This window comes from Manis pentadactyla, chromosome 5, assembly GCF_030020395.1.
Source record: "Manis pentadactyla isolate mManPen7 chromosome 5, mManPen7.hap1, whole genome shotgun sequence".
Taxonomy (NCBI): domain Eukaryota; kingdom Metazoa; phylum Chordata; class Mammalia; order Pholidota; family Manidae; genus Manis; species Manis pentadactyla.
In genome coordinates this window covers 71224465-71236639 of record NC_080023.1, presented here as the reverse complement: position 1 = coordinate 71236639, position 12175 = coordinate 71224465, and the positions used below count along the sequence as shown (strand labels likewise).

At 40.4% G+C, this 12175-nt stretch overlaps 1 protein-coding gene across 12 annotated transcripts in view; it reads right to left on the bottom strand.

Moving 5' to 3' along the window:
• Nucleotides 1-12175, bottom strand: part of ARHGAP24 (Rho GTPase activating protein 24) — a 476093-nt gene that overhangs the window by 42517 nt on the left and 421401 nt on the right. For 11 of the 12 annotated variants that reach the window (XM_036906338.2, XM_036906333.2, XM_057502414.1 and 8 more), the window contains one exon: nt 11715-11837. In XM_036906338.2, the coding sequence (XP_036762233.2) occupies nt 11715-11820 (106 nt within the window). In that variant the 5' untranslated portion in view covers nt 11821-11837. Of the gene's footprint in view, nt 1-6327; nt 7360-11714; nt 11838-12175 lie in introns of those variants that run through there. The other variant, XM_036906334.2, reaches the window with a different exon arrangement.

The following is a 12175-nucleotide window of genomic DNA, read 5'->3' as shown; positions in this document are numbered from 1 at the left end:
TTCTACTTGCTGTAATCTTTATTTTTGTTTACAGTACCAGTTATGCCCCAAGACATTTGAAGCACATTCTGAGAGTCAACCTAGATTCCTCGCTCCTTCATGACCCTCATTTTGTTACCATGTCCGTCCATCCCCTCTACACTCATTGCCACTATATTAGGCTCAGTCAGTGATGTTTCTTAAGTGACGTTTTGAAGAGCAGTGTCTCTAATTCAGGGAAATGCTGACCCAGTGCTCTTGATAACATTTGAACTCTATCATGCCCCTCTTTTGCTTATTTCTTTTATTGGCACGAACTGGCTAACCAAACTCCTTTTCATGAAATACCAAGTCTCTACAATCTGATCTCTGCTTCTTCATCCACCATTCAATCAACAGATGCTTAAATAGCATCCATTGTGTGCCAACCAAAGTGCCATATCCACCCTCATTTCTGCTGCTTCTTCAAAAAACACCCATGCTAACTATACTGAAACATTTGCTGTTTTCTAAATGTAACATAACTTTTCATATCTCCAGGCCTCCTTTTGGAAGGTAAGTCCTGCCATCATGAATCAGTCTAAGAAAACTTACCCTGCAAGATTAATTCATATCACCTTCTGTGGTAAGTCTTTACTAACATCCCTTCACCCCTGCCCACAAAGCAAAGCTTGCTATGTTTCTTCTTTGATTTCTTAACACACTGCTTTGTAATTACTTATTTGACTGTCTATCTGTACTGGGCCAGTTCTCCACCCTTGAAAAGAGGACTGCACTTTCACAGTTATTATAATGAAACAATTTTTTACATTTATTATTGTTATTGTTATAAATAATATTGGGAAACGGCTACGTACTACATATCTATTCTATGAACTTTAGAGAGGTTTAGGTACATTTCCCAAGGTGTCACAGACACAAGGTCTAGACTGGGATTGGTTCCTGATCTGAATGACTCCCAAGCTCATACTCCATCTTGCTGTAGTGCTATGGTCTGAATATGTGTCCCCTCCAAATTCCTGTATTGGAAACCTAAGCCTGGGGTGATGGTATTAGGAGGTGGGCCCTCTGGGAGGTGACTAGGTCATGAGGGTGGAGCCCTCATAAAGGGGACTAGTTACTATTAAAAGGATCCCAACAGGCTCTCTCACTCTTCCCTTTCTGCCAGAGCCCAGTCATGCAGGTATGATGTCAGACTTCCAGCCTCCAGAACTGTGAGAAAAAATTCCCTCTGTGGCCTTTTGTTATAGAAGCCTGAATGGACTAAGACACACAGGCAAACTTGCTTGTTTACATCCCTGGAATTTACAACCAAAGCAGGAAAGGATTAAGTGTTCTCTAAACATTTGTGGAATAAATGCCTGCATCAAAACAAAATGCTTCACCTCTCAGTTATAGGATAGAAATGAGTAACTCCAATACAAAAGGAAACTCATCAGTAGTTCCCAGGTTGTGGCACTGATTTCTATAAAAACTTGAAAACAAAAAAAAGTCTTTGATTTGTGATGAGAAGTCAGAAGTTTAACAACTTCTTGATTTTTAGTCAAAGTCTCTGCTGTCAGTTTTCAGAATACCTTTCTCTTCTTCTTATAAATCACATGCTAAGCCATTCTGAGAATTTACTTTTACCTACCCTGCTTACTGAAACCCTGCTAGCAGAATGTTTTGGTATCACCAGGATTATAATAATTTTCAATTAATAATGAACATTCATCCATGGCAAATGGGCAAATACAAAAAAAGATAAAAAATTTAGTGCAGAACTAAGAAACAAGAAAGCTTACTTCAGTCTGTCATAAGCACTTTCTGAGTAGCCACCAAATCTTATACGGATAGAAAACTTAAATAAAGGAGCTCAGAATCTATAACAACCACTGACTGGTAGAATCCTGACTCTTGTAGTCAGAGTGGGGAAGAAAGGACAAAAATATAGGCCTGGAAAAATTAAGGAACTGTAATAATATGAACATAGTGACCCAGCGGCCTACACCTTAGACCAGCAGAGTAATTAAAGGCACCATTTACATACAGGTACCAAGCCATGCAATTTGCATGTATTTATTATTTAACACTCGCAGATACTCTGCAAGGAGGTAGCTCTTCCACTCAGATTCAGGGATGCTAGGTGACCCGAGGTCGCACATCTACATAGCAGAAGATCAGGGATACAAACACTGATCTATATGATTCAAAAAGTCTTCATTTTACACTATGTTGTTAATTCAACTTAGACATATTGTTCCATAGGCACACTGACCACTCTTTTAAGATCATATAGGAGAAAAAGCCTTTTCATAACTTCCAAGGGTAAGTCTGATTTCATGTAGTTCCGATGAATCTCTGCCTTTCCAGATGAGCCCTGGCCAGTCTTTTGTTCATGAGCTTCTCAGACTTCATACTTACCAGTGCAAGTAAGTATTCATCGATGTATTTTTATCTTCACGAAGTCTGCAAACTCACATATTGGAAGCAACCTGTTTTGGGTACCTTTTCATTCCCAGAACTACTTGGTAGTTGCTCTATAGAACTTAGGTATATGAGTTAATGAACTATTCTTTTATAGCACCACTTAAAATTGTATGGATTTGGATAGCAGCATTCTGTTGGACAAATCATTTTCCACATGTGATTACAATGCATACAACATGCAATAAGCTTTAAAGAAAATGTTGGTTTTATCCATCACAACTATAAGGCTACGCTATGGACCAGCAGGAAAAGATACTATACTAGCTTGCAATAAACCTTTAATCCTTGATTGAATAGGTCTATTGCCATTCTTCACTTTGGGGAGAAATAAACAAATACATAGTTGTTATTGTTTGTTTTTACCACAAATGCACGTAAAGCACTTTAAGATGGCTATGAAGATAAGATGACCAGGTATAAGGTGGCAGCATATAAGAAATTTAAAGATTATTGAGTAAAAAGCACAGTAGTGAACAGAGAAGGCTTGACAATGAAATGAGAGATGATGCTTTGAAGAAACTGTAAAGTTTGGGCAGACACCAGAGGAGACAGAGCATTATAGCAAAGGAGACCCAGTGAACAAAACCAAAGAAGTGGTGTAAGAGGTGTGTTTAGGGAGATAGAGTTGACCAGTTGAGGGAATTGGGAGTTAATTCTCTGGGGAATAGTTGGAATTGATTAGAAGGCCTTGATAATTACATGGAACAGTTAGAACTTTCTCCTGGGAGTATTAGGGACTCATAAAAATTTTTTGAGCTGTGCTTGACCATACCATTTCAGGAATACCAATTGAGCAATACTTCACAAATGGAGTGCGTGTCGTAAGAATTTGTGAAGAACAGTGTGGGTGCAAAGTGGTGAGGATGGATGCTGTCTTACTTTGAAGTAAGTTGTTTGCATGAAGCTACAAAGGCACAGAGAACTAAGGTGATGGAAATAGAAATGGAGCTGAAAGTATACAAAGTAGGAAGAAGCAATAGTGCATGACAGAGTAGGGGGAAAAAAAAGCACAGGGAAATTAATGATGACTTATCCCCAAGGAAGAGGGCAACTCAGGAAAAAAACATAGGGTTTAAAAATTTACTTTAGAATGTCCTGTGATCACAACCACTTTAAATCAGCTAGCTTGTGATGACCAGAAGTGAACATTAATATCCAGGACCCAAAGTATTATGCACCCCCAAGTAATCACAAGATTGGTTGTGGTTGTATATTAGATATTAATCTTATAGAGGTAAAAACAACTACAGTTCCAAAATCAACAGCATAAAAAACACATTGTGATCTGTATCTCAGTAGAACGTAAATCACAACACTGCTATTCTCAGCTTCCTGCCTAATAGGGGTCTCCTAGTTCCTAGATTTTTAAAACCACTGGGAAAACATTTTCAATGACCTTTATTGGTACTTAAAGAAATCGTGAGATGAAAAGGGCTGTAAAGGACAGCGTGAGTCTGGAAGGACTGGCCAAGCTAGTTAAGGCTTACACAGCCCCAAGTGCCAATACCACCAGGCCTCTGGAAACTCTAACTCAACCCCAGGTTTGGTTCTGAGGGCGTTACTAAAGCAGTGAGTCTCCTCTTCTGTAGGCTTATCCTTGGCAACAGTAAAAAATATGTTTTCAGTGTGAATCAGGAAAAGCAGACACGTCAACCTTTTTAACTTCTGGGCACTTTTCCATGATCCACAGCCCTCCCTTTCGCTTTCATTGAAATGGCTTCAGCTGATGTTCTCCCAACAGCCTTGGGAGAGAAACCCAGAAACCCGGGGCTACTTCTTCAACTACTGGAGCACCCAGGAGATTAAACAAAGCACCAAAAGCACTCTTTTTAAGGGAGCATAGTTGGGAACCCTTACACTTAAAATAAAGTTTATCCTTTTCAGTGCAGGAGCTTAAATAAAGATGCGAACCTCCTGAGGTTCACTCTACCGCTGGCAAGAATGGCTAGTGCTGCGCAGAAACAGCTGGGGAGAAGCGGCGCACCCTCGCTTCCAGAGCCCTACGGCGAGCCGGTGACCCTGGGGGTGCAGCCGGGAGCGGAGGGAGCTGGTGTGCGGCTGGCTCTGGAGGACGCGAGAGGAAACAACGCGGCTGAATGCTTGCTGCACCCTCTCTCCCTTCTGATTCTGACAGAGACCAGAATACAGCTTCGTAAAGTAAAAATTGGTTAATTCTTGACTGGACTCAAATGCTGAACACTCCTCGGATTCCTAAGACTTTGCATAGTAAAAGGACAATAGCTTAAAAATAGCCCACAGGAGATGATAGCTGGAAGCCGTTCCCCACTCCTGAGGTTGCCATTTGCCCGCCCATGGGGGTTTTCTTCGCAGGCACTGGCTCCTGTCCTTGGTATTTAAGGAGGAAGGAGTAACGAACAGCAGTGTGAGCCAGGATTTTTGCAGACATGCTGCACTCCAGTGCTGGAGCACGACCGACTGAGAAGGCGAAATACGCCTTACTGTGTGTTTCAAAAACACATTAACTGTCCCCAGGACATCTCCTGTTACAAATAAACAGCACTAACTCCCCGAAGAAGTCTTCTATATGTTTGGATAAACCCAGTTTGGTTGCTGAGGGGTGGGAGAAGTGGCAGAGGAAGCGCCTGTAAGTAGGTAGTCCCAGGCCTTTTTTAATTTCTACCATTGTTAATTTCCCTATCAATGACGCACTGGTGCAGTCACCATGAAATCTCTATGGATCTATAGAATACGAGACATGCATCTCTCATTTAATTATCTTTGTGGATGAGAGAGGAATATAAATTAACACCTGAATTCCTTGCTCATAACGTAGGATAATGATCATACATCTTTACTGTTCAAAGAAAAAGGCAAAGAATCTTAACTGTTCAAAGAGAAAGGCAAAGAAGGAACAAGGTTTACTTTTAAAAAGTTCCCACTGCATTTTGCTTTATGTATGTGGTTTCTCTTGGTTTGTTTTCTTCTACTTTTTTGTTGTTGTTGGTTACAAAGCAGAGAAGGTTAATTATTAGGTGGCAAATCAAAGAAAAAAGGGAGAAGGAATGACCTTGGGTGTTACCCAAATCAACTCCTGATTAGACTATTAGTGGACTGTACATGTCCTTAAAATTATACTTTCCTAGTTTCAATTTAAATAATCAGTCCACTTAATTATCCCCATTTTAAAGCAAAAGGACATTTTAAAATACTTTGATACATAAATGTTTTCTAAAAACATTTTATTTTACCCTTGCTGTACCCTTTGATGCACTCTCCATGAAATCAACTTCCAAAATGCTTCATTTCTTTTACTGATTATGAATTATTTTTTTCCCACCTCTTGTTTCTGAGGGTTCTCATTTTTGGACTCTCCCAATGTCACCTTATGATGTACTTAGGAGGGCAATTCCTAATCAGTGTTAACCAGTATGGTTGAAAGCCTCCTGAAAAGGGGGCACTACAGAAACCATATTATTCAAATCTTCTCAACAGGTTGGTGAAACAAGTGCAGGCAGTCAGAACCAAACCGAATTGACAGCAGCACAGAACAAGGATCGAGAGGGACACATTTCAAAAGATAGCAACATGGCTGCTTGAGTTGGGTCTGGGAGGGCCCAGGTGGTCTCAGCCCCTCCTCCCAGGATGTAGAGGCCAGCCTGCTCAGTTCTGCATCAGTCAAGGGGATCTGTAGGGAACTGCCATCCTTTGAGCCCCACCTACCCAGCCCATTCACAGACAGTCATAAACAAACCAATATGAACCTTGAAAAATAAGTAGAGACAAGCAAAGACACATGTGCACCACTCTTGCCCAGTTCTAAGGTCTGGGTTTCCAGAATTCCATTTTATCTGAACACAAACTGATCTTAAAGCATCAGATAATATTTTTTAAAAGGACATTAATGTATCATCTACCTACCTTTCCGAAAACTAAAACAGCGTTTGATTCTCCTGTATGTAGTTTTGGGAATGAAAGGAGTTGCTGCTAAGGCACCTGAAGGGCGGCCCCCAGCAAGTCGATCTTCAGGCATCATAAAGGCTGGAAATTCTGAACCAGTTCCAGGCTTCCTTTAAAACCTGCCTTTGGAAGAAACCCCACAGACACTCCTCATGTTTGTTTATTTGTTAGGTTTGAAATGCTGATTCCTATAACTTGAAGGTTTTTATCATCCAGGTCCTGGGTCAAAGATAAGTTACCACCTCTCATTTTCTTCTTTTTGGCAAAAGTTCCTTTTCTGTTGCCTAATCCGGGGAGTTTTTAAGGTTTTTGTTTTTGTTTTTAAGTTTCTGCAGACATTCCAAAATGTCACAGCAAAAAAGAACCGCAGCAAGCAAGCTGCACTTCCCATTCAAACAGCAGAAATTGGTTTTTTTTATTAAAAACTGTCTTCTCAGCTGGAACAGCGGAGGCTGAGATTTCCTCTGGAAAGGTCAGCAAATAGCGGTGTGCGAGAGGACAGAGGAACAATGACAGGAAGGCCCCCGGGGAATACTTCAGGACCGACCTTGCCGGCTCCTTTCATCTGAGCAAAAGGGGAAGCAAAGAATGGCACCTTCTCCAGAAAAGCATTTCAGTGCATGATAGTCTTTTCAAAGGACTCCCCTGTTCCTTTTATAGCACCCCTCATCCTTTGATGCTCTCTGCAGGCTTCTCCCTTTTCCCTTCTGTCTCCAAACTCCCGAGGGAATTGCCACGTCAGAAGAGTCGAGTGGCCATCCTGGGATCGGTGGAGGAGGCAGTCTGCAGGGCGCTCTCCTCCCCCTCGTCCTGCTGCGTGTCCCCTTTTCTCAATGAGAGCTGGGCGGGAGCTGGCAGGGCTGCGGCTGCCTCGTCACCGCGCTGTGGCTGAGGCTGCCTTCAGTGCCCGCCGCCGGTCACATGCCCCAGGTGCGGTCACAACAGTCGGAGGGGGTTGGGGAGGGAGAACGCCGCAGGGCGGTGTGAACCCCTTTCTCATTCGTCTGACTCTGTGCTGACTTCCCGACTCTAGTCTTTGCAGCTCCTGTCCCTTCAGAAATCAAACACCAAGGAGATAAACTTTTGGCTCGGATCCTTCCTGCATTTATTCTCTTCTTAGACAAGATTTTTCTTTCAGAGATTTTTCAACTGAATCCATTTGTTAGTGTTGATTTAAATGTGCATATCATTAAAACATATTTGTATTTGTATATATATGTATGTGTCTTTGAAATAGAATAATAGTCTAAATCAAATAGCAAAAATTTTGCAGGTATAACCACAAAACAAGTCTACTCAACTCGTGTGTGTGTGTGTTCAGATGTATTTATACATATATATTTCTCTGGCTATGGCTTGAAAACCAGTCCTGTTTTCAGCATTTTCCTCTGCTTGCACATACCTGCTGCACCCAGCCCCACATCGCCAAGCCTGTCAGTCCCACTTGCTGAACAGTTTACTCAGTGGGTTAATCATTCATCCACCTTGCTGTTCCATGAGCAGATCCAGAATGCTAGTGCTTTAACCCCAGCTGACCCCAAGCTCTGTGTTCCTTCCTAGCTATTCAACAGGAACGCTACATAACTGTGAGGAGCACTCAAAAGATGCTCCCTTTACAAACACCGTTCCTTTGACCAGCATGCCCACATAGGTAATATTTTGTCACTGAAGGAGCCGTTTAGTTATCTCTGCTCTATGGTTCAAACACTGTTTTTACCTTGTGTGTCATAGCATGAGGCTAGGAAAATAAAGAACCTCCAAGTTTAACTCAAAGTACTAACAAGACAGTGGCCATGCTGGCCCGGAAGGCACTTCGGCCCACTGAAAGCTTCCCTGACCCGAGCCCCAGGTTGGAGGGAACAAGGGTCATCAGAGCACCAGAGCTGGAATGAATCCCGGATGAAACAGTTCTGTCCAGTTTTCTTATTTCACAAACACAGAAACTAAAGGGGAGTAATACCACTTAGCCAAGTTCAGAGGAGTCCTTGTCCAAGGCAAGAGCAAGTAGCCTCTTAATTAACTGCTGCTTGTTAATTCACCACACACCAGTTATTCACCATGAGGATTATTCACATTCAGTATTTTATTGTCTTGTTGAATCTCTGAATGAACTTCTTTCATTAGGAGACAGAAATATACAGGAAGAACCTGATTTTGTTAGTAGCTAAAGTTAGGCTAAACATTCAGCTCTACAATTAATGGATTCTCACTCTCCCCAGATTCTGGGCGAGGTACCTCCAAACACACTGCTTCAAAAACAATTGAAAAGAAACCCAGTGTGAAAAAACAAAGATAAACAAACAAACAAAACAAAATCCCTGAACTTTCCAAAACTAAATAAATGTTTTGACATCTCTACTTTTGGATTTGACTTTTAAGCAGCAACTATGTGCCTCTCAGTTAGCATTGTTAATGAGGAAGCAACTGTTTATGGGTGATTTTGAGCAGATAATACAAACCATTAAGTATCTAGATTAAAAAAGGAAAAAAAAAGCAAAAATGGAATGAAGACCTGATGAAGCGGTTGGGTGTTAGGGTTACATGTGACCATGAGACATAAGAGAAAACATATCCAGGGAGCTATTTCAAGTTATCAGAGAAGAATTCCAATGAGAGACTTGGGAGTCCTCAGCAGAGTGCAAAAGGTGGTGTGTGAAACCATTGAAATAGATCAGGTCTCTAAAGCAGAAGGGACATAGAGTAGAAAGGGGCGAGGGTTATGACCTATTACTATACTACATTATTTCATGCTCATAATGACTGCATGGTGGTAAGTGGTATATATTTCATTTCACAAACAATAGAAATTTCAGAGAATGTTAATGGTATGTCTAAAGTGACACAGTCAATAATAGTGGCACAAGAGGTTGCACTGAAGAGAACCCGTTTGATACTACTAGTGGGAATGTGAGCCAACAAACTCTCTGTTGGACATTTGACAATATGTCATGCGTCTTATAAATGTTCATATCTTTCAACACAATAACATTCCTGTTAATTTTCCCAACATTAACAATGTAAGACAGTATTTATGTATGTTTTCTCAAATACATGTAGTAAGAGTACTATGTAGCCTTTACAATCATGTTTTTAGTGAATATGAGAACATGGAAGTGCCCAAAATACAATAGTCCCCCTTATCCAAGACCCTCAGTGGAAACCTGAAACCACGGATAGAACTGAACTCTCTCTCTCTCTCTCTCTCTCTCTCTCTATATATATATATATATATATACACACACACATATGTACATATATATGTACTATGTCTTTTGCTATACATATATACCTATGATAAGGTTCAACTTACAAATTAAGCATAAGAGATTAACAACATTAACTAGTAACAAAATAGAACAATTAAAATAACAGTCTGTAATAAAAGCTATGTGAATGTGGTCTCTCTTCAAAATATCTTTTTGTACTGTACTCACCCTTCTTGTGATGGTCAGATGGTAAAATGCCTTCGTGATGGGATGAACTGAGGTGAGTGATGTATGTGTGATGTAGAGCTAGACTTCTACTGGCTTTCTGAGAATAAGTCAGAAGGAGGATCATTTGTTTCTGAACTGCGGTTCACTGCAGGTAACTGAATCCAAGGAGAGTGAAACCATGGATAAGGGGGGACTAGTGTATATAAGCCAGTCAATTACTACAATATCTCTTCCAGGTTCATAAATTTGAAGATTCATATACAGCTCTTGTCTAGTTGCACTGGGATAATTTCTGAGACTCCTGGGCTGGCAGAACCTCCTGTGGCCACTGATTTGGTAAAGCTAATTGTATCTCATTCAGGTTTCTTGAGAAAAGAACTGATGGAAGAGCAGGAAAGGGAGAAAACAGCACACTTGATGGAAATACTCCTTCAGTAAAAATACCTTCTTCCGCAAATATTAAGGATCTTCCTAAACTGAGAAGCCCCAGAAATTTGATAACAGAAGGGAAAAGGGGGTCTTTAGAAATGACAGGAACTTTTTAAAGATACATCCTCAGGACCCCCATAAACCCTTGGCCCTGGAGGCACCAGGAGGCACCAGGAAACCTCTAACAGTTGCGTTTGTGTCTCTCATGAACAATCATGAGGAATCCGCTGCTAAGGCTGTGGGTGGGGATCTCAGTCCACAGGCCTTTTCAAGTGTTTTCTATGAATAGGGTGATCATGTAAGTTGTCACCCAAACTAGTGACAGTGAAAGTGAAAGGTAGCACTATCAATAACCTGGGACAGCGGTCATAGACCAGGTGGTTACCAGGTAAACCGGGATGAATGGTCACCCTGGTTAGGAAGCTCCGCCTTCCCTAACAGAAGATAATGCTAAAACACAATGTGCAGACTATCATTCATCTGGTAAAATATCACCATGTCTTTAATGAATGGTTACTCTTTTAACTTAAACCTAACTTCTCAACTTTGTAAACTAAGATTTTTGAAGCTGTTCTAAAATGTACAGAGCTGAGTCAGCCTAAGAAGCATCTGATATGTTAATGAAAGAAAAAATCATTTCTGAATTCAGGGTACTAACAATACACAAAACAGAATATATAATAAATGTAGGAATTTTAATTGGCTTACTCAATATGAATTTGATTTAATACACTTACTTTACATCATCAATCCAAACATAAAATAAGTAGGCTTTTACATTTTTGGATTACATGTTGGTTATAGACAAATATTTTTGAGTCCTTATTTTTTTTTTCCATTGACTGAATTTTTGCTTCAAATAATTATATTGTTCTATTTTATATTCCTTGATAGACAAAGATCACATCTTCTACCTTTTCTTCCTCATTTTAGTTCTATTCACAGCACCACTTAATTGATTCTTCATATAGTCTATTTTCAATACCGTATTCACTAAGATTTTTAAAAAACTTATTATCAAGTATACAAACACTTGTCTATCACAAACAATTTTTTTTTAACTTTTAATAATCATCAGAATCTCATCCAAAGCTTTGCCATTCCTCTTTGATACCATTGAACATCTGGGGGCTATAATCCCTTACAAAATTACTCAAACATTTCTTATTGCCCCATATCTGCATGTTCTTAACTAATCTAAATTTATAGTATTGTCCCCATAATTGTTTATTGTTAGTGAAACGGAAAAATGCAAAATGAAAGAAAAATATCATTCCTTTTCATAATTCAAGACATTCATGGTAGACAGCTGTTTATTAATGATATCTGGTTTAAATTAAACTTTTAGGAGTTAGCTATGTGTCTATCAATATGCGGAATAGTTTACTATTTGTTTTAACAGTCATCCATTTGGAAACAGGAGCTGTTAGGGGAAAGATAAACAGGTTTGGCTTTCTGTTTTTCTATGATTTTAAATATACTTACCTCCTCCAAAAGGTCCCCATATGACTCGGCGGATGGACTTCACCCAGTCCTCCATATCATTCTGGGTGCTCGCCATAAGGAGGTAGCTCTCATGATTTGCTGTCATGCGATCCCGATCGCCTCCTGTAAGAAGATAGTAATGCCTGAATGTGCACTCAGCCCAAGATTGCCCATCAGCCACCGCCTCGGGGCCTCCTGAAGCACACACCGGGCCGAATGCAACAGCACTGGGCTCCACCCAAACAATTGGAAATATTGATCATCATATCACATGAAAAAAAACCTGCTTAAAAAGGAAAGGCTCTTATGTTTCCAGGAGAAAGCTAAACACACGTTATTCTCCAAACAAAGCCTGCCTTTCGGTCCCAGCAACGACCAATAGGCCTGCATTAACCCATAATCCAATCTATTCACACCGCACTGCTGAACAGGGAGAACTAGCAAAGCAAAATGAAAGATGG